Source organism: Dromaius novaehollandiae, chromosome 10, assembly GCF_036370855.1.
Source record: "Dromaius novaehollandiae isolate bDroNov1 chromosome 10, bDroNov1.hap1, whole genome shotgun sequence".
Taxonomy (NCBI): domain Eukaryota; kingdom Metazoa; phylum Chordata; class Aves; order Casuariiformes; family Dromaiidae; genus Dromaius; species Dromaius novaehollandiae.
Genome location: NC_088107.1, coordinates 24822594 through 24843469, shown reverse-complemented (window position 1 = coordinate 24843469; position 20876 = coordinate 24822594). Strand labels below are relative to the sequence as shown.

General features: G+C 62.6%; 3 protein-coding genes across 5 annotated transcripts in view; 1 reads left to right on the top strand and 2 right to left on the bottom strand.

Moving 5' to 3' along the window:
* Positions 1–2685: 2685 nt before the first annotated feature.
* Positions 2686–4808, bottom strand: LOC112992409 (uncharacterized). Its single transcript, XM_026115458.2, has 7 exons — positions 4713–4808; positions 4571–4588; positions 4027–4101; positions 3739–3756; positions 3207–3408; positions 2880–3091; positions 2686–2789 (listed from the first exon to the last, which is right to left on the bottom strand). Exons 1-7 carry the CDS (start codon positions 4806–4808, stop codon positions 2769–2771), a joined length of 642 nt encoding a protein of 213 aa, XP_025971243.2. The 3' UTR covers positions 2686–2768.
* A 6158-nt stretch (positions 4809–10966) lies between these two features.
* Positions 10967–14406, top strand: NR2E3 (nuclear receptor subfamily 2 group E member 3). Its single transcript, XM_026116149.2, has 8 exons — positions 10967–11024; positions 11854–12004; positions 12697–12800; positions 12896–13141; positions 13220–13401; positions 13733–13973; positions 14051–14156; positions 14274–14406. The coding sequence occupies exons 1-8, from the start codon at positions 10967–10969 to the stop codon at positions 14404–14406; spliced, it is 1221 nt and encodes a 406-aa protein (XP_025971934.1).
* A 1336-nt stretch (positions 14407–15742) lies between these two features.
* Positions 15743–20876, bottom strand: part of MYO9A (myosin IXA) — a 217973-nt gene continuing 212839 nt past the window's right edge. For all 3 annotated transcript variants that reach the window (XM_064517658.1, XM_064517657.1, XM_064517659.1), the window contains 3 exons: positions 20503–20705; positions 20031–20173; positions 15743–19448 (listed from right to left, as the gene is read on the bottom strand). In XM_064517658.1, the coding sequence (XP_064373728.1) occupies positions 18991–19448; positions 20031–20173; positions 20503–20705 (804 nt within the window). In that variant the 3' untranslated portion in view covers positions 15743–18990. The remainder of the gene's footprint in view (positions 19449–20030; positions 20174–20502; positions 20706–20876) is intronic.

Sequence of the window (20876 nt, the reverse complement as noted above, 5' to 3'; positions counted from 1 at the left end):
TATTTTCCTGTAGATTTGGCCTTTCCCCCGCTCCTTTCTCATGGCCCTGTAGCCTTCTTTGCTGACACATCCTTTGTTTCTCATAAAGTCAGTGCCTGGAAAAGAAAAAACCCAGCAATAGCCGTGCGCGACCTCCTTTGCTGGCCGGGCGCAGAGCCGCTCTTGTGCAGGCAAAGGCTGCCCCCGCCACAGGAATCAGGGCTCCAAGGGCTGTCCGGGAGGAAGATGAGGGTCTTGCTCCCTGGCCCCGGATCGCCTCAGCCGGCGTCGCCCCTTGGCCACCACACTGGCGGGTTCACTCTCTGCTTTTTGGATCTGTGGCGGCCCATTTGTGCCGGTGCTTTGGGGGGCCACAGCGGGGGCTGCCCCTGCTCCTTTGCCTGTGGCTTGTCACATGCTTTGGGGGCTGAGAAGAAATCAAGAGGAGGCCACAAACTTACGTTGAAAGTGTATGACTTCGCCATCGCCACAATAAACAGCAGCATGTGTAAAGATTCTTCCAGAAGAGATTGATTTATACATCATTGGAAATAACATGATGTCTCCGATTTGCGGCTCGTCATCTTGTATGGTCTCAAAGACCACCCCATAAGCAGGAATGCTCTTTCTGAGCACAAACCGTATCGTTTCAAACAATCTCTGCAAAACATACAGAAAAAAGGAGATGAATAAATGCTCCGGGGAGCCAGGAGGGATGGAGCTTCTTTCTTAAAAAGAGCTAAAAATGGTCCCATCATCCCCGCCGGAAACAGCCCCCTCTCCACAAAGACCGCGGCCTGTGCCCAGCTGTCCCGAGCAGCCCGGGGCAGCTCGCTTATCCAACCTGCCGCCAGCCCGTCTTCCGGTGACCGAGGTTCCTCCACCCGCCTCTGGTCGCCCTCTCGTCTAGGTACCACTGCTGCAAAACAGCCCCTGGCTAGCACTGCTCGCGATGCCTTGCGGAGAGACGTAGGAAAAGAGGGAGTCCAGCGAAGCCCTTTTGACTTACCCAAAAGCCGGCCATCTGTAAAAACAGAGGAGAAAAATCATTTCAGCCTGCAGGAAACCTCCACCCGCGTGCTCCTTCCTCTTTTCTTCCCATGCAAAGCAGCAGGTCCCTTTCCATACACGTTACACCTTGAGCATGCCTGCTCCTACTAGCCGTAAGGACTGTTGGCTCAAGTAAAAAGTCATCAGTCCTGTGAAAATTCCTCAAACGCTCCTTGGTGCCCGTGATATTCAGGCTAGAAATGCTCTGCAGCAGCCAAGCGATCCTTGTCCATATGCACGCGCGGAACAGCGGCGGTAGAGGCACGAGCAGCCCGCTGTGACGCAGTCCCTGCGCAGGGCTGGGAGCACCCTTACTTTGTCACCTTGGGGTCTCTCCAGGTGTCTACCACTGTCGTTGGTATCCCTCACCCCTGGGGGAGCCAGAGCAGCGCGGGTGAGCAGAGCGGCAAGGAGACCTCTGCTCGGTGCAGTGCCGGGCTGCAAGAAACGCATCAAAACGCTGCTGGTGGGCTTGGCTAGAAACCCAGGAGTGAAACAGGAAGCACAAAAACCAGAATGAACTCGGACACACCTAAGAACTTTTTTTCCACCCTTTAAAAACCAACTTCCAAAGTTTCCAGTTTAATTTTTGACATCTAGGTCTAAACATTAACTTCAAGAGCAGCTGCAGGTGACATGGCCAGCCCTGGAGAGGCATGTCATGCAAAGACATCTCAAAACCGGCACGGGGCTCTCATTTTTGATTTCTCTCCCTTTAAAAAACATTTCCTCCTAGTCTGAGCCCCCTGATAAAAACATCCTCTTTTGTAGGAGCAAAACTTCACAGACACAGAAATCCTCCCTGCTGCTAAACATCCCCTCCTCCCCCCCCGCATGCTTCTTCCTCTGCCACTCCTTCGTCCTCACTGCGGAGAAGTCCCGGAGCGACCAAGACCCGAGGCAGCACCAGTAAAATGGGCAGGGGACCATTTTGATAATGCACTTTAGGGCCAGCAGCCAAAGAAGCATCGATTTACCTTTGAGGGCCAGAGGAGAGCTGAGAGCGGTGGGTCCTTCCTTCGAAAATACGTGCTGCCTTGAGGGCACCTCCGGGCAGACAACCTTTGCCCCAGGAGAGGACGGGCCAGTGGCTGCTGGGATATGAGTTTCCCAGAATAGGAAAGCAAAAGTGAAAAGGCACAGGTGAAACTGCGCACCTGGTTCACACCCGGAAGCCATTTTAGTGTGGCATCGGCCACCTCCGGCCGTTCCCACTGCGGCCCCGCTCTGCTCCCCGGGCACCCCTGCGACGTGGGCAAGCGGGCACCCAGCAGCCGCGCCGGCGGGAGCCCCTTCCTCTGAGCCGGGAGCGGGTGACAGCACCCACCACTTTGCAGAGCCTGTTGCTAAGGCGGGTGTAGGCCACCCCAGCCCGGTCCCGGTGGCCGTCCCGCGGCCGCAGCTGTGGCGGCACCCACCATGCCAGCCCGCTCGCCAGCCCCAGCCACGGCAGCCCCTCTCCCATCTCTCACTGCTCTTCTCCAGGGGCACGTGGAGGGTCGCCTGCTTAAAAGTCACCGTTGTCCCCGTGACGCACACACCGCTGCCCATCCCCTCCCTCCGTAACGCAGCACAGGCTCGCTTACATGCAATCTTTTATTATCGCAGAAGAAAAGAAGGGAGAGATGTTGAAGCTGAAGATACCACTCCAGCAACACAACTCCTTCCTGAATCCTGCTGCCAGCCCTGGGAAGGATGCTCTGGTCTCAGAGAGGGCCCAGGCTGGATCGCAGCCTCCTTCACTGCAGCGTCGGGGAGATCTAGGAGAGAAGACGGCTCCGGTGATGCCCCATCGGTGCTCGCCCGCAGCGCGGGGCAGCAGTGGGGTGCTTGTGCTGAGGGGCACACACCGTGCCCACGGCGAGCTGGCCCAGGCCCAGCAGGGCGAGCGCGAAGTGCACGCAGTTGCAGGTGACGGCGTTGTACTCCACGGCCTCGTCCATGGCGGTGCGGACCCGCCGCTGCAGCGCCGCCCGGTCCAGTCCTCCCTTCCTCCTCAGCACCTTGGCCGGGCCCCGCGTCCGCAGGAGATGGCTCTTGCCGTGCTTGGCCACGATCCCCGCTCGGCTCTCCGGGAAGGGCCCTGCACCGGGGCCGGCGGCGCCTGTGGTCAGAGACGCGGTGCTGTGTGGCTCGAGGGCGCCCGCCTCGGTGCCGGCCCCCAGCCCTTGGCTCACCTTCCAGGTGGATGATCTCCCCGTTGCCGCAGTACACGCCGGCGTGGGCGCCCCACCAGCCAGGGCCCGCCGAGGCCAGCGGGAAGAGGAAGAGGTCGCCGGGCTGGGGCTCGGCTGCCCCGTTGGGCACCACCTCGAAGTGCTGGCCCAGCAGCCCCTCGCAGAGGAAGAAGGCGGCCGTGCTCGCCGCCCCGGCCGCGGCCTGGGGATGGGCCTGCACGTCAGGGCTGCCCGGCACCCCAGGGATGTCGGCAGCCCCACACAGCTTTGCATCTTGGGGACGGGGCCGACCTGCCGCTTCGGCCCCTCTTTGCCTGTCCCCAGTGGGTGCCCTTCCCTTGGGCTCACTCAGGGTCTCCATGGACTGGGCAACCCACCGTGAAGGGGCTTGGGAGGCCGTCCCCATCCAGCCCAAGTGGGCTAGGTCCCGGGGCAGCCACGGGAGCTGAACAAATCCCAGGCCATGCAGCATTTTGCCCTGTTACAGGTGGTGCTGGTGGTGAGACCATGCAGGGTGGGTGCTGGTGCTTACCTGTGTGGAGCTGCTCACCTGGAGGGACAAACACCGGGAGTCAGCCCCAGTGCATCCTTGGGGATGCTGAGACCGAGCCCAAGAGCCCAACCTGCCCCGCCAGGACTCAACCTGCCCCCTCGGGACGCAACCTGCCCCACCGGGACGCAACCTGCCCCGTGCCCCGCACCCCTCTGCGGGCACAGCTAGAGATGAATCTACCACGAGACTTGGCTGCCCTCCTCCTGCCCTGCCCCGCTGCCCCACGCCAGCACCGCTTCCATCAGCGTCCCCAAACCTCCGTCGCACCCAGGCACGCAGCCAGCTCCAGGGCTGGAGGAATGGCCCGTCCGTGCCGGGCATGGCCTTGACCACGGCGCTCACCTGCGAAGAGAGGCGGGGCAGAGGTGGCAGGCGTGGGGCAGCGCGGGGGCCTATCTGCGCGTGCCGCTCTGCACCGTCGGCTGAAACAGGATCCTGCTGGGATGCTCAGCATCACACCCATCCCCTGCTGGCGCCCAACAGCCACCCAGGGCACCCACCCCGCACCCAGGAAGGCTCAGCACCCACCACAGTCTCAGCCACAGGGGCCAACAGTGCTGGGTGCCATAGCCAAGGGGTAGGATCCTGTGGGCAGTCCTCATCCGAGGGGATTTCCGAGGGCACCCAGCATCCTGCTGCCCCAAAATACGAGAGCATGGGGTCAAGGTGGGAGGTTGGCTCTGCAAGATGGCTGGGCCCAGGCTGCGGGGCACTCGTCCCCATGCGCACTGGTGTCAGAAGCATTCGGGGTGGAAGGCTGTGAGCTGGGGCAACAGCAAGGGCAGTGGGCAGCTGGTCCTCCCCGAATTACCTGGGAGAGGAAGTTCATCTGCAAAGAGAAGAAGGGATGTCCAGTCAGCTGGGGACACGGATGCTGTGCTCAGCCCGGGCTTGGGGACATCTCCGACCCAAATGTGGGCTGGTTGGCACAAAGGCTGCCAGGTGCTGTGTACCATGGCAGAAAGCCGAGCCGTGGCGCTCGGCCCTGCCTTGCCCTCAGGCACCACGCCAGCCCCGGGTTCGCTCACGCCCAGCGGCCGCGCGGTCATGGCCGGTCTCACAGCCACGGCCGGCTCCCAGGTGCTGCCTCACCTCGGCCTCTGGGGCTATGTCTGCGGTTCCCTCACTCTGCGATGTTCCTCCGAATTGGGCCACGAGGCAGCACTCTGACCTGCCCCGCTGGGTCCTTTGCTGCAGCCCAGTGAAACCCTTGGAGCCCCGCAGCCCTGTGGCAGGGTGTTAAAATCCCGCTTTGCCCAGGTTCCCGCAGGTGCTGTGCACTCACACGCTCCCAGCGTCAGTCCGGAGCGGAGGCGTCCGGCCAGCGCTCTCCTCTCCGCACCCAACGGCGCACGATGGGGCTGGGGCACCGGGTGCTGGTGGCCGCCAGGGTCTGCAGCCCGGGAAGCGTCTGCGAGCGAGCGTGGCGCTTTCTGCAGCGCTCGGTGCCAGGGCGAGGCGAGGCCGTCCCCAGTTTCACGTGTCCGGAAATATGAGGGGTCTGTGGGAATGTGCCCAGACTGTCCCGACCAGCCTGACCACCGCAAGCCCATGGCATGGAGCCCATCCTCACTTATTGAAGGCCACGGTGTGGTGGGGCCCATCCCAGGGTGAACAAACCTGACTTGCCACTCGCCTTTCACTCGCAACCCGCTGGCAGTGGCATCAGAGTAGGGACGGAGACGCGGCTCATGGCCCGTCCACCCCAGGTGCACAGTTGAACGGGTGACGCTGGCGAAGGGCATTGCAAACGCTGGCCCTGGCACCTGTCGGATCAAGCACCGGGGCTGCACGCGGAGCAGAAGCGCGCTGCAGGCATCTGCCCTAGCACTGGGTTTCGAGGGCCAGGTCAGCCACGGAGCCACATTAAACTTTAATCCTTGTGCCGGGGGTCAGTGAAGGCTTTGGCAGGTCTTGGAGCAGGTGACATGGGAGCTGTCACCGCGCGTCCGCAGCCCTCTGTCATCCAGCGACCTCGGAGCCCATGGCATCATTTGTCACGGCAGGGCTGCGGGCTGCTGCCCTCCCTCGGGGTGCACAAAGGGAAAAAGAGCCTGCCAATAAACGGGAGCTAATTACCCATGAAACCAGAGCCGAGGCCTGGCAGCCGCGCTCCCCTGGGCCCCGGGACGCGGGATGCGGATGCGGCTGAGCGCCGGGTGGCCGCGTTAACCCTTCGCAGCCACCTCCTGTTGCTGCTGGAGGCTGCATGGAGCCGGCAGAGTCCCATATCCCTCCTTTCCCCTCCTAGACCTTCTCATCTCCTCCTGGTCCCCATCATCCCCTCCAGAGCCCCTCGACCCCTCCTGGTCCCCACCAACCACACCTGGTCCCCACTCTCTCCTCCTGGTCTCCATCATCCCCTCCTGATCCCAATTGTCCTGTCCTGGTCCACACATGGTCCTCAGCATGCCCTTCTGCTCCCTATGAAGCTCCATCAACCCTTCCTGATCCCCATCATGCCATCCTGATTGCCATCATGCCTTCCTGGTCCCCACCATCTTCTCCTGGTCCCCACCCACCCTTCCTGCTCTCCATCATCCCATCCTCATCCCCGTCATCCCATCCTGATCACCATCATCCCCACCTCATCTTCACTGTCTCTTTCTGGTCACCATCATCCCCTCCTGGTCCCCACCAACCCCTCCTCATCCCCATCGTCATCCCCTCCTGGTTCCCACCATCCCTCCAGGCCACCTCATCTTCTCCTGTTCCCCACTATCCCCTGCCAGACCCCATTGGCCCCCCAACTGCCAGCTTGGCATGGTCCTGTGGGGCTGGGACACTCAAACCCACCTTCATGCTCCCTGGGTCAGCCCAAAACCCACCTGGGTTTCCCGAAGGACGAATTGTCCCCAGCTGGAGTCAAAAACACATCGTCCTGGAGCAGGAAGTTGGAAATGCTGGTGGGCCGAACCGGAGCCCTACACTGAAGCGGAAAGAAACATTTCTATGGTGAAACATGAGCAACTGTGACCCTAACCCATCACGGTGGGAAGGGCAAAGTTCTCCCTTAAAATGAGATGGTTTCTTCCATGCTCAGAGTTTCTCATAGAGAAATCCCACCCCACAGCAGGGCCATTGCAATTTAAAAGGGAGCTCTACTCCGGGAATGGCGTGTGAGCCCAGAAACTCCCTGCCTGCACTTCCTACCAGAGAGCTGGCCTCTTCCAGCAAAATGATCCCTTTTTCCCTGCCAGAAAGCACCGTCTGGGGTAAATCTGTCAGCAAAGCTGCCGGGCAGCAAAGAGAAGGAGACTGGCTTGGCCGAAATGTGGCCAAGCCGGAGGATTCGACATGAGCGTGCAGGCACCCGGATGCAACGGGGCAGCCACCAGCCCTGACCCCCTTGCAGAAATTTCCACCCCCAGTGGACCGAGGCTCTCTGGAAAGGTGTGCCTCACCGGGAGCCAGCACCGTTGCTGGATCGCTTGGAGATGCCCTCAAACGAGGTGGCTCCATGGGCTGGGGCGGCTGGCGCGGCCGGCCCCGCTGCCCACCGCCCACTGGATTATGGCCGGCAGAGACCAGCCGGCCCCGGGGCTGCCTCCCTGGCAGGAGTTTTTGAGATTGTCGGCAGCATCTTTGGGTAATTAGTAAATTAGTAATTAAATGCTCTCTGCCTGCTGGGGAGAGAGGGGGAGAGCAGATTCCAAGGTTTTAGGCTGAGTAATCCCGTGGCATCTGCCCCAGCGTCTGTCACGGAGCTGAGTCACGACCCTGCCGCGGGGTTTAACGTTTGCTCCTTCACATCGCTTCGCCCTTGCCGCCGGGGCGGCTCTTCCCGCCCGGGTGCCCCAAGGACCACGGCGGCCCCGGCATCAGCCCTGCAACGGTGGCGTTGGGCCTGGCGGTGACACCATGTGCCCCGCCAGCCAGCACCCGGCTCGACTGCCCTGGGCTCTCCCCCAAAACCGCCAGGTTGAGCCCCCGGGTGCCCCGGGGCCGGCAGGGTGCCCATGGGTGCTGGCTGCCCCCAGGCACGGGGCAGGGCAATCGGGGACCCGCTCCGCTGTGACCCCCAGCGCTGGGGGGACACGCGGCCCGGTGCCGCAACGGAGGTAGCTGGAGGACCGGCGGGTGGGAACAATATTTTTTTAATTATTGGATTTCCTCGCGGTGATGATTATTGGCCTGGTAGCAGATGGTTGGCTCAGCTAATCCCCCTCCCAAATCCCTGCGCCAGAGCTGGCTTTTTACTGACTAAGAGGAGGGGAGCACGGCCAGACAACAAATTAGCCAAGTCAGCACGCATCGCCGTGCCCGGCGGTCCCCAGCCCCGGCTGGGCATCCCGGGGGCCAGATCCTGCCCAGGATCTCATGTTGGTGAGCTGTGGCCATGCTGAGGGCACCTGCAGCTATGGCACCGGGGCGGAGCGAGGACACCCATGGCTGGGCGAGAAGGGAGCAGTGGGTGACATGTCGGGGTACCGGGGCTGGAGCGAGGTATTGTGCTGGCAGGGATGGCGATGCCCCGTTTGGGGGCTGAAATGCAGCAGATAGCGAGCAAGGGCACGGCATCAATCACCAATGGTGCTACCACCCCGCACCGATGTGCACCCATGGGCACACGCGCTGCTGGTCCATCCAGGCACATCACGGGCACCTGCTGGCCCCGGCCTGCCGAAACCTGCTGCTAGCACCGCGGCCATCCCTGCGATGGGTGCCCCGGCACCCCGCCTTTCCCAGGGTGCCCTGGCACCCATGGTCCCAGGCCAGGTGCACGGGGTTATTTTTGCAGGTGCGGGCAGGGCTGAGGATGTTCTAAATGATCTCGAAGCACCTAAGCCCCATCAAAGGGATCGGGGCAGAGCAATCTGACAGCTTGCTCCTCTCCGCATTAACTCAGCGTCATAATTCTGCTGAGGGAGGAGGATGGCCGCTGCTACAGATGGCGGCTGTCAGAGATCTAGGTCAGGATTTGAGACCGCAGGGCTCGAGGCAGGGGGTCGAGGTCCTATGGTGTGCCAAGAGCCCGGGGTGATGGATGGAGGCTCCAGGCCTGGGTCATGGAGGGAGGCTGCAGCCCATGGGGTGACGGAGGGATGCTGCAGCCCAGGATGATGGAGGGATGCTACAGGTGATGGATGGAGGCTGCAGGCCATGGGTTGATGGATGGAGGCTGCAGGCCATGGGGTGACGGAGGGATGCTGCGGGCTGTGGCACTCATTCAGCTCAGCCCAGGGCTAGTTTGGGAGCCAGAACCTGAGCCCGGACGGCCCGGTGGCTTTCCCCGAGCTGGGGGCAGCACGGCACAGTCCGTGGAGTGGCAATCCCGTGGCCAAGGCCGTGGGGGTCCCCATGCCCAGCCAGCCCTTCCCACTCCACTTGTGTCACAGCTGCAAGTCCTCAGCAGGGATGGGGCAAGGGCAGCCCAGAGCAGCCCGAGAGAGACCCTTGAAATCTCCCCAAAAGAAAGAGGGATGCTTGAAAAGTCTCACATCCAGAGTCAGCAAGAGCCCAAAGCATCCCAGGGAGTGAAGGGGGGGGGGGGGGGGGCGCAGCGGTCCCCATCCTCAAGCTGGCTGGACGCGGGAGCCCAGAGGAGGCCACACTGCCAAAACACCACCTTCACGCATTAACCTTGGCCAGGCTCAAACGCCAGTGGGCAATTCCTTGGGCAGCTCTGGAGAGCCCCCGGCCTGGGGGGGGAAGGCCGTTCCTGCCTCAGTTTCCCCCTGCTGCCGAGGGGCCCGGGCACCGCGGTGGCCTCACGCCGGGTGGCGCGTGGGGGCCTCGCCTAGCCCCGGTTTAAAGACTAAAGCCCTCAAATCCCAAATTGTGCTGCCCTGGCACCCCGAGGGTTTAGCGGCGGTTGCATAACCACCAGGCCACCTGGCCGGGGCCACCTGCAGCGTCAGCGCTCTGCGGCATCAGCGCCTCCAGGCCCGGCTCCCCGCCGGATTGGACCCGCCGCAGCCTCCGCTGGCACCAGAAGGGGAAACTGAGGCGCGGGCCGGTGGCGCTGCGAGCACGGGGCCGGGCACGGGCGGCCCCTGAGTCACCGCCGCGGTCACCTCGGCCCCCGGGGGCTGCCTGCGCCGCACTCCCACCGCACTGGGGCTAAGCTGATTTACGGCCCACCGGGCTCAGCGAGCACGTAGAGAGCCACGGCCACCAGCGTGACGAGAGCACGCCCCATCCGGCCTCAGCCCCCCTCCAACCCCTCGCGGCTGGACCCAGGGGCTGCCTGCACCAGCCCGGCTGGAGTGGGATGAGTGTCCTCAGGACATCGCCCTGCCCCCCCTGACATCCCCCCCCACCCCAGACAGCCAGGGCTGTAGCCAGGGGGGACGAGAGGGGCTAAGTGGCTCCCTGTGCCGCCGTCATTAGCCCCCCCCCCCCCCCCCCACCCGTCAGGGCTTGTAATTAATTGCTTTGGGGGCAGCGAAGGGCGGGGGGGGGGGGTCTTGCTCTTTAATTACCACTTTTCGTGATTCTGCTCTAAACTCCTTAGCAAAGGGCTTATGCGCTTACAGGGCCCTCTGGGCACCAGCTCCCTGGGCCGTGGGATGCAGGGACGTGGCCTTCCCCGCCTGGCGACCATGGGGCTGGTCGGGTGGCCCTCCAGCCTCCCTACCCCATCGGGTGCTCCCGGCTTGGCCCCATAGCCCCCCCAGCCCATCGTACCCCATCATCGCTGCGCCCGCCCCATCGCCGCAATCTCAGCACTGCACAAGCTGGCGGGAGCCAGGATGGGGCGTCCCTAGGGACGGGGTGCTGGGACCCTCATTTGGGGACCCGCCGGCTGCTCCCTGCAAACCCGCATCCAGGCCGGGCTCCCCGGGGCGATGCCGAGAGGCGGCGCGGGGTGTGTGTGTGTGGGGGGGCTGCGCCGGGTGGTGGCCGGCGGCTTCGGTGTCGCGGGGTTTAGGGTTACAGGGAGCCGGGCGCAGGCAGGGCTCGCCGCTGGGGCTCAGCACCTTTTTAATTCTTCATCGCGTGGCTGATTGATCCCCCTCGCGGCGACACTAAAGATTAAGACGATGACAAACGGGCATCTGCTTACACAGCGCTCGGCGCTAATCTGCCCGGCTCTGCCTTGAAGAGAGCAAGGCAAGCGCGCACATCGCCGCAGAGCCCGCCGGTGCGCCCACGGCCTCGCAGCTCCGGGCGCCGCGCTGAGCCCCGGCTGTCCATGGACTGAGGAGCCAGAGAAGTCGGGAGAGCACCGGGGCTCGGCACTGCAGCACCCACTGTGCCCAGCATGGCTGCGTCCCCAGCGGGGTCCGTGGTGAGCGCTGGGCTGGAGGACAGCCCCTCGGGTAAGAACCAGGTGCCCGCGGCTGCCGCGGTGCCCCGCCGGTGTGCCAGGGTCCCCGGCCACGGGGCCTCACCAGGATGCCCGTGGTCCCCAGCTGGGACCCCTCGTTGGGATGCTCATGGTCCCCAGCCGTGGTCCTTCTCCAGAATGCCTGCACTTCTCCAAGATGCCTCTGATCCCCATCCACGGTGCTTCTCCAGGATGCCCATGGTCTCTGGCCATGGCACTTCTCCGGGATGCCCATAGATTCTGGCCATGGCACCTTGCCAGGATGCCCACCGTCCCCAGCCACGGCACTTCTCCAGGATGCCAGTGGGCTCCGGCTGCAGCCCCTCTCTGGGATGCTTATGGTCGGTGGCCACAGCCCTCCTCCAGGACACCCGTGCTCCCTGCATGCAGAGCCTTGCCAGGATGACTGTGGTCCCCAACCACGGCCCCTCACCAGGACACCAGGGCCCCTGGCCATGGCTCTTCACTGGGATACCTGCGTTCCCCATCCACGGCCCTTCTCCAGGACGCTCACAGTCACCAGCTGCAGCTCTTCTCCAGGATGCCCATGGTCCCTGGTCCTTCTCCAGGACGCCTGGGTCCCCGACTGTGGCCCCTTGCAGGACGCCCCGGGTCCCCGCAGGCTCTGAGGCCGGGCAGCCGCAGGGATGCTCCCCGGCCCCGAGGCACCCGCCGAGCAAGCCCTGCGCCCTGCCGGGTCTCGAGTGGGATGCTGGGGCGGGGGGGACAGTGGGGACCCCTGGGTCCAGGGCTGGGGAGGACCCGCAGCGCAGTGCCGGGGGGGCTGAGTGACCCCAGGCGTCACCGCTCCGCTCCCGCAGGGCTGAGCCCGGCCCCCGGCAAGGCGCTGAGCCCCGTGCTGCTGTGCAAGGTGTGCGGGGACACGAGCAGCGGGAAGCACTACGGCATCTACGCCTGCAACGGCTGCAGCGGCTTCTTCAAGCGGAGCGTGCGGAGGAAACTCATCTACAGGTGGGGCCGGCGGGCACCCTGCGGGGCAGAGCACCCCGGGGGACAGGGCACCCCCGGGCGGGCAGGGGGCCCAGGGAGCTTTGGGGACAGGGCAACTACGGAGGGGGAGAGGACACCCAGTGGGGTGAGAGACCCAGTGGGGCAGAGCATTCATTGGGGGATGGGGCACCCGTGGGGGCACATGGCACCTCCTGGGGCAGGGCACCCCTGGGGACAGGGCATTTATTGGGGCAGGACACCCAAGGGGGACAGGGCACCCAGTGGGGCAGGGGACCTGTGTGGGGACAGGGCACCTATGGGGGGAGAGGACACCCATGGGGGAGAGGACATGCATGGGGGTCAGGGCACCTGTCAGAGTGGGGCACCCATAGGGGACACGGCACCCAGCGCAGGGACAGGGTGCCCAGCAGGGCAGGCAGGACACCTACGGGGGGGAGAGACTACCATCGAGGCAGAGCACCCAGTGGGGCAGGGCACCCATGGGGGAACGCGGCACCCATCAGAGCAGGGCACCCTGGAGACGGGGCATTCATTGGGGCAGGACACCCAAGGGGCCAGGGCACATGTGAGGGGACAGGGTGCCCAGCAGGGCAGTTGTTGGGGCAGGACACCCATGGGGAGAGAGGACACCCATCGTGGCAGGGCACCCGTGGGTGACAGGGCACCCATGTGCCACCTCTCCTCCGCCGCAGGTGCCAGGCGGGGACGGGGCTGTGCCCGGTGGACAAGGCGCACCGCAACCAGTGCCAGGCCTGCAGGCTGAAGAAGTGCCTGCAAGCCGGCATGAACAAGGATGGTGAGCGTGGGGCGTCGGTGGGTGCGTGCGTTGGGGGGGGATGGCGGGGGTGGCCCGGGCCGTGGTGCTGACGGCGTCCCCGGCGTCCCCCGCAGCCGTGCAGAACGAGCGGCAGCCCCGCAGCACGGCCCAGGTCCGCCTGGACAGCATCGAGCTGGACGCCGAGCTGCCGCCCGAGCACCTGGCCACTGCGCGTGAGGGCCCGCCGGCCCCCTGCCCGCCCCCCCGGGGCCCCACCACCGGCGCCCCGGGGCCCCGGCCACCCACGCCGCCCACCAACCACCGCTTCATGGCCAGCCTAATGACCGCCGAGACCTGCGCCAAGCTGGAGCCCGAGGACGGTGGGTGGCTGCTCCTGGTGGTGGTGGGGACATTGCCACCGCGGCGCCGCCAGTGACCGGCTGTTGGCTTTCGTGCAGCTGATGAGACCGTCGATGTGACGGGCAGTGAGCCTGAGCGGGCCGTCAGCGAGTACCAGCTAGCGCCCTACCCGGCGGGCAGCCCCGAAAATGTCTACGAGACCTCGGCCCGTCTCCTCTTCATGGCCGTCAAGTGGGCCAAGAACCTCCCGGTCTTCTCCAACCTGCCCTTCCGTGACCAGGTGGGACTGGGGCCATTGGCAAAGGGTGATGGGTACCCTGGGGGCCCCCAGGATAAGAGGAGAGGGGTGTTTTCCCGGGGGATTTGGGAAAAACAGGCAATGGGGGTCAGAGCACCCCATGGTGTTGGCCACCACAGCTCACCAGATAGGGGTGGCCCTGGGGTGGCATCAGTGCCCCCTGAGAAATGTCCCTCTGGGCACGTGGGAAAGCTGGGGGTGGGGGACAGCCTCCACCAGATGTGCTCCAAACAGCTGGGGAGTGAGGGGGGCGTCCATGGGTGGCGAGGGGGTGCTGGAGCCCCCCGTGCCAGGGCTGATGCGGTCCCTTCAGGTGATCCTGCTGGAGGAAGCCTGGAGCGAGCTGTTCCTGCTCTGTGCCATCCAGTGGTCCATGCCCCTGGAGAGCTGCCCGCTGCTGGCCGTGCCCGAGCTGGCCCCCGGCGCCCCTGGCAAGCTGGCACCCACCACCGTGGACGTCCGCGTCCTGCAGGAGACCCTCACCCGCTTCAAGGCGCTGGCCGTCGACCCCACCGAGTTTGCCTGCATGAAGGCCGTGGTGCTCTTCAAGCCAGGTGAGCTGGGTGGCCTCGGCCGGGGGCACCTCGGCCCCGGCCCCCGACCGCCCCCAGCGCCTTTCCTCTCCCCGCAGAGACCCGCGGCCTGAAGGACCCCGAGCAGGTGGAGAACCTGCAGGACCAGTCCCAGGTGATGCTGGGCCAGCACAACCGGACGCACTACCCCGGGCAGCCCGTCAGGTACCACCGCCGGCCCCCCAGTGCCGCGCCGAGCATCCCCACCCGGCCCCCTCCCGCAGCACCCCGGGGCCCGGCGGCGCAGGGGAAACCCACCAGTCCCGCTCGCCCCCCCCCCAGGTTCGGGAAGCTGCTGCTACTCCTGCCGGCCCTGCGCTTCATCTCCTCGGAGCGCGTCGAGCTCCTCTTCTTCCGCCGCACCATCGGCAACACCCCCATGGAGAAGCTGCTCTGCGACATGTTCAAGAACTGACCCGTGCCGCTGCTCCAGCCGCGGGATGCTCCTTCCGCCCCACAGCGCCGCTTTCCCACGCAACGGCGCGCGGGGCCGAGCCGGGATTCCCGACGGCCGCGACGAGCCGGCAATAGCGTTTTGGCTTTCGGGACCGGCCTCCGGGGGGGTTTGGTCCTACGGGGCTGTAGGGGTTATCAAAGCCTGCGTCCGCCGCTCCTCATGGGAGGGGGGATCCTGCGGGAAACGTGCGGGGGTGCTGGCGGAGGCGGCATGGAGGGAGCCCGCGGAGCAGTGCAGGGAACCGGCTCGGACCCCCCCCGCCACAAGCCGCTCATCGGCTGCAGCGTTTCTCAACGCCCCGCGGGGCTGCAGTCACTGCGCCCCACTGCCGAGGCAGGGAGCCGTGGGGCAGGCGAAGAGAGGGGCCCCGGCCCCCCGGCAGCTGCCGCTCGGTTTTGTACTTGGTATAAATGGGCTTTTGGAGGTCGCTGACGCTTGTGGTTGATTTGGTCTTCGTCTCCTGCCGTGGGGGGAGAGAGGCTGCGGCAGCCCCTGGGAGCCCCCGAGCATCGCCCACAGCCTGTTGCCGCTCAGCCTGGGTCATCCCGGTCCTGGACCCCCCCGGCTGGGATGCTGGAGCTGCCCCCGAGGTGGCACCAGCCCAGGGCAAACCCAGGTAGCTGCTGGTGGCCACCAGCCCGTGCACAGCATAGAGATGCTCCACCACCCCTTGCTGGCAAAGGTCCAGCTGCACATCCGGCGCCCGGGGGGGCGGGAAGGGGCTTGAAACCACGGTGGCGGCTCAGCACCCACTTTTTCCCGGCCGTTCCCCCCTCCGTCTATTAGGCACAGCTAAATTACAGCCCCTGAGCGAGTATCCGCCCTCGAGAAACTCTTTGGCCATTATGGGAAGCGAGCTGAGAAACATCATCTTAGGGCTGGGTAGGAGCTAAAAATCACAACTGCGTGGGGAAAGGGCTGGGGAGCAGCACAGGCGAGGCCCCAGCGGCGACGCAAAGGCCTTGACCGGAGAGCTGGCACCACGGGGAGGGAGGAAGACACGGGAGGAAGACACGGGAGAGCTGCCGGGCAAGGAGGGACCCGATGAGCCAGACGGGAAAGAGCTGACTGCCGTTCGTCGGCAGAGGCAAGGGGGGAATGTCAAGTGAGGCTGGCGTGTGACAAACCCAAAAACGACGGCAAAAAAACAGCTGTTAAAAAAAAAAAGCCATAAAAAAAAAGAAAAACAGCCATTAAAAAAAAAAAAAGGCAAACCAGCCGGGTGCTGACCAGAGCCCCGCGCGTCCCCGAACTGCGAGCGGCTCCACAAAACACATCGCTCGGCGCCACGCGCTTCCTCGTGATAGCTTTGCTCTTTAATACGCTGGGGGTTAATCAGTTCATCGAGTCGCTTTGTACAGCCATACAGCATACGCTTAAGAAATATTACACAAATTGCACTTTATACATATGACGGCCTTATTCCAGAAGGAAAGAAAATAACATTAATTAAAAAAATCAAAGAGAACCTGCGGACATGACATTACAGCTTGCCGGCGGGCTGTGTAACTGCCCCCCCCACGTGGCTTGGGGGGCAAGGGGGGGCAAGATAAATCATTCTCCTTTATATAATTATGCTTTTATTTTTTTTTCCTTTTTTAAACAGGTAAAATTTATAGAGAGTATGACACAGGATAATATATCCTCTTACAATACATACTTTGTCTTTAATTTACACTCAGCATACTTATAAATTACTTAAAAAAATTTCCATTAAAAATAATAATTAACCATACGCAGCCCATGTCCTTTCCAGTAGTAAGTACATTCACTTGGTACAAGGAGCGGATCATCTCCGAAAACCTGACCGTGCGCCTACTGCCCGCGGGGAGCAGCCAGGCACCCGGCTCGCCGTGGACGGGAAGGACGAAACGCGAGGTTGCCCTGCTAAAACCATCCGATTCGCCCCCGCAATTCCCTCCAAAGAAAGAAAAAAAAGGAAAAAAAAAAAAAAAAGGGAAATAAAACATAAGGGGGAAGGAAAATGGGTGAGAAAGTTTCTGGCTGAAAGCTCTTGGGTGGGAAACCGGGAAAGGAGGACAAAGTCCGGAAGGCTGCGGCTGTTCCTGCAAGTGCTCAGCGCTGCTCCCTCTCTCCCGGCCCCGGCGAGCTGCTACTTCTCCTTCCCTTTTGGCCTTCCGTAAACCTGCGCTGGTGCTCAAGTTAAGCCTGCTCCGCCGAGGAGCAGCGAGCCAGCACTCCCGCTCGCCCCCTCTCCCGCGCCCGGCCCTCAGCTCCGCCGCGGCTCCGCCCGCCTGGAGCAGCTGCGTTTGCAGAAATTCGGGGCAATACGCAAGGGTGCAAAAAGAGCCTTAAAAAATCATATGTATTTTTTTTTAGGGGCATCCATCCAACCAAAAAGGGGAAAAACAGTCCCTTATTCTACCCTGCTGCTCTGAGCGCCGCTGCGGCAGGGGCCGGGGACAGCAGACGGCCCGGCACGGCCCCGCTCCCTGGGCTCCTCGCAAGCGGACGCCATGCATCCGAAGAGTTTATTCCCTTTAGCACCACTCACCTGTGCTTCCCGGCCCTTTCCCAGGCGCCTCCGGGAGGATTCGGGGAATTTTCCACCTTCATTACCACCACCCGCCTTCCCGATGGTTCCCGATCCGGCCGTAAAACGCCTATGGACCTTCTCAGCGGTTGAGGTGGATGCTCAGACCCACAGGCGCCGGAGCAGAGATAGCAAGAGCTGCTCCTGTGCCGGCACCGCTCTTAACTTGGCTTAAAGCATCTTTTTATCATTGCGAAAAATAGAAGGAAAAAAAAAAGGCAGTTCAGGCAGGAAGAGTGGGGGGAAGAGTAACCGAAGCCGCCGCTAAAGCCGGGCTGGGGCCTGCGGACCCGCTCCTGGGAAGCTGGCTCCTGCCGTCGGCGCCTTCCCGAGCCGCGTGGGTGGCACTCGAACCCGGCGCCGTGGCCGGGGAGCAGTCGTGGAATAACTGCAGTCCCAAGCTGCCGGAGGCAAAATTAATGAGATATCCAGGAAGACTGAAACGCCAGGGTTTTGCCTCATTTTTCAGGGCTGGGGCAAGAAAGGAGCTAGCGGGGCAGCTAGCCCCCAGCTCAAGCCCGACCAGCCGGCCTACAGGGAAGGTCACGGCCAGCAGCTCTTAATCCAGCTCCGTCACGGGGCTCCTAATCTCTCCTTCCTCCCGGCAAGCGCGGGCACAGCGGGCGCCTGCTTTCCGTGCTGCTCCGCCACCGGACGCCGCGGGCTCCGGGAGAACTGCTACGGGCGCAAGCGAGCACGTGTGCTGACGGAGAAAGACACCGGGCCAGGGGGATTACGATGCAAGTCGTTAGCTAGGAGTGATAATTAGTCACAGCAAAAGGAGTCGCTAAGCTCCCCGGCGAGAAACGCAGCTTTTCCCTGCCGTCTCCCCTGCTTTTCCCTCTAGCCGCTTTCTGCCCTGGCAAAAACGTTTTGTCTGGGGGGGGAAAATGAGTTAAAAAAAAAAAAAAAGAACGTATAAAAAAATATATTTACAACAAACTTCAGTAACCAGAATATAAACAAATATAACTTCAAGTAGTCCTTGATTATTATTATTATTATTATTATTATTATTATTTAATACTGATGGTCTCGAAAGTGAGAAAAAGTTGGTTAGGTCACATTGGAGAAGGTAACTTTTGGCAGATTTCCTTCGCGCTTTCCCGGCGCACCGCGAGCAGAGACGGCTTGTGCGCGGGAGCCGCTCCGGGCTGGGGCGATCGCAAGGGTCGCCGGTCCCACGGCAGGCAGGCAGCACGGCGGACTCACGACGCATGGCTAGCTGTGTTTTAAGCTTGGCTTCCTAAAGCTTCCTCCCATCCCAGACGCTGCTCTGCGCCTCCGCGGCGGGACTAGCTATGGCTATCGGCGATTCGGCACGAACATTTGGCTTCGGGCTAACCAGTGGCGTTGATTTTTTTGTTTCCCTTTCCCTGACGGATCATCGCTACCAACAAAATCCCCCTAAAAAATAAATATCAATCCGCTCTTTCCGCTGCGGGCTTGGGCGATGGTGCTTTGAGACATGCTCCGATTGCTCGGATGGAAACGACGGCGTTTTATTTTCACCTGACACCGACGGGGAGTGCGTTACAAATAGCTTGGGAGCAAGGGCTCGGTCTGCTGTGGTTCCTCGTGAAGAGTTTCTGCTTCAAGCCAGCACAAAAAAAAAGAGGAAGAAAAACAACCAAAAAACCACAAACCAAGGAGTCTTGTCGGCGGCAGGGCGAAGGCGGGAGCAGCGCCTCGGCGGCGTTGGCAGGCGTCTCCGCGCTCACCGGGGAGCCCGAGCGGAGCCCCCGCCTCACCTCTGCGCCCGAAACCTGGCGGGGGCTTGATTTCCCAAACGTTACAGTTAAGGCCACGGCTGAAACCGTCCTCAGAAGACTTTTTTTTAATACGAGTCAGTCCTTCCCTCCAGCGCTGGCGACGCCGGGCTGGCGGCCCGAGCCGTTAGTGAGTAACTACGGTGCGCGGGCGGCTCGACAGAGGTGGGAGACGGCCCGGGTGAGCCGCCAGCGCTCGGCACGCGCGAGCCGCCGGGCTCACACCATGAACTCGTTGCTGCCGAAAAGGACCAGCTGCTGGGTGGCGGCACACTCGGCCTCGGCGCTCCTCGGGCGGCCCGCCGCCGCGCCCGCCTCGGGCGGCTCTTTGGCTCTCTGCGGCGAGTTCTTGACGTTCTTCAGCTTCTGCTTGCCCTTCTCGGGGTTGAAGGTCCCCCGGGTGGTGAACTGGGGCCGCTCGTCGGGCGCCCGCGGTGGCCCGTCAAGGCCGCCCTTGGGCTCGGCCGGCTCGCCCGCCCGGTAGAAGGGCGACTTGGAGTACATCTGGAAGCGCTTGCGGGGCAGGTGGGGCAGGCAGGAGGTGGACGACTGCGACGAGGAGGAAAGGGCCGAGTCCGCCGACTCCGCCGAGTCCTGCTGCTTCCTCGGGTGCCTCCGCAGCCGGCTCGGCGCCTCCGGCTTGACGGGCCGCAGCGAGCCGAGGGCTAAACTTCTCTCTGAGAGGAGGGACAACAGGAGAATTACCCATCCACACCACGTTTCAGAGCATATGTGATTAAGCCATGAAAGAACAAAAAAAGAGACAAAATGTTCCCACCTCCATCTCCACATATCATTATCTACATCACTGTCTCGTCTACAGAAACATCCCCCAGCAAGCGCCCAGGACGCGGCCTACCTAGAGCAACGCTCCCTGCTAGCCAAAAGCGGTTGCACGCATTGCAACGTCGGGAACGAAGGCAGGTCCTGCCACCTGCCACGTCTGAACCGTGACGTTGCTGCTGGATGAGGTCCACCACGGGCCCTGCCGTACCTGCCGCCAGGTGCTGCCCTCCCAGCGCCCGCGGCGCAGCACTGATCTGAGGCACATGTCACCTCGGCCGCGCCGTGAGATGGTCTGCGTACGAGCTGCCAGGCAATCAGCAGCCCGGCACAGACGTTTCGGCCCGACGGTGGGAAGAGGAAGCCTAGCGCATCGCGCTAAAAACCATCTCAATTGCTGCGTGTAAAGAACAGGCAGCTTCACAACACCGTAACCTAATCCAAACACATCTGGTTATAGCAATGCTCGGATTTACCTGAACGGTCAGAGATTGCTCCTTCGGAGTCGAAGTTCAAATTTTCGGAGCTGTCAGCGGTCCCAATAGAGGCTTCGGACTCCAGAGTTTCATCGTCGGAGGCGCGCGGCTCCAGCGTTAGCATCTCGAATGTCAGCTCCTCCCTGCAAAAATAGACCCCAGGGGATCAAACAGGACCCAAAGGGAGAGGAAAAAAGGAAAAAAGAGGATGTGTGTTTGTGAAGAGCAAACGTGCAGGGTAGTCCTCCATTCACGCGAGCACCCAAACACCATGCTCAAATAATACCCAAGCTTAAATACAGGTCTTGGGCACCAAAGCAAAGAGCTCTCTGAAACAGCTTGTGTCCAGGGACAGGGAGCAATTCTGGTATCAAACACAGCTCGGGGAGGATTTGAATTCAAGCTCGGAGGCGCAGCCCCATCTCGCACAGTTATACCACGTCCTTCCACCCTCTTGCTCTTTGCGACTCACTTCTCCTTCTGCAAGCTCTCGATCTGTTCGGTCAGCACCCTCTCCTCCTGCTGCATGGCCGCTTGCTGCTGCTCCGTGACATCCATCTCCATGGCCTCTTCGCTGCTCATGGTCTCCTCGGGGACGTCTGACACCGAGGGTAAGCGTACCGCAACCGGAGACGTGGGGCTGGGGTAGGTGCCGCGCCGTATGCGTCCTTTGCCCTGAAGATAAACATCGGTGTCAAGGAGCTGTTATTTTGCAAGCCCGCCAGGTACCGCACGATCCGTCTCAGGTGACGACAGTGTTGCTCTCCCCAGCGTGCTCCACTCCCAAGGAGCAGCAAAGACAACATCTGGCATCATGCCTTAGGACACTTGGTGCGTTTGCACCCC

Coding starts and splice junctions, on each gene's coding strand:
- NR2E3 (XM_026116149.2), top strand. CDS start 10,967: ATGGCTGCGTCCCCAGCGGGGTCCGTGGTGAGCGCTGGGCTGGAGGAC. Junction 11,025..11,853: donor GCTGGAGGACAGCCCCTCGG/GTAAGAACCAGG, acceptor CCGCTCCCGCAG/GGCTGAGCCCGGCCCCCGGC. Junction 13,974..14,050: donor CGTGGTGCTCTTCAAGCCAG/GTGAGCTGGGTG, acceptor CTCTCCCCGCAG/AGACCCGCGGCCTGAAGGAC.
- LOC112992409 (XM_026115458.2), bottom strand. CDS start 4,808: ATGACCGCGCGGCCGCTGGGCGTGAGCGAACCCGGGGCTGGCGTGGTG. Junction 3,092..3,206: donor GGAGATCATCCACCTGGAAG/GTGAGCCAAGGG, acceptor CGGAGAGCCGAG/CGGGGATCGTGGCCAAGCAC. Junction 2,790..2,879: donor GCCAGCTCGCCGTGGGCACG/GTGTGTGCCCCT, acceptor CTTCTCTCCTAG/ATCTCCCCGACGCTGCAGTG.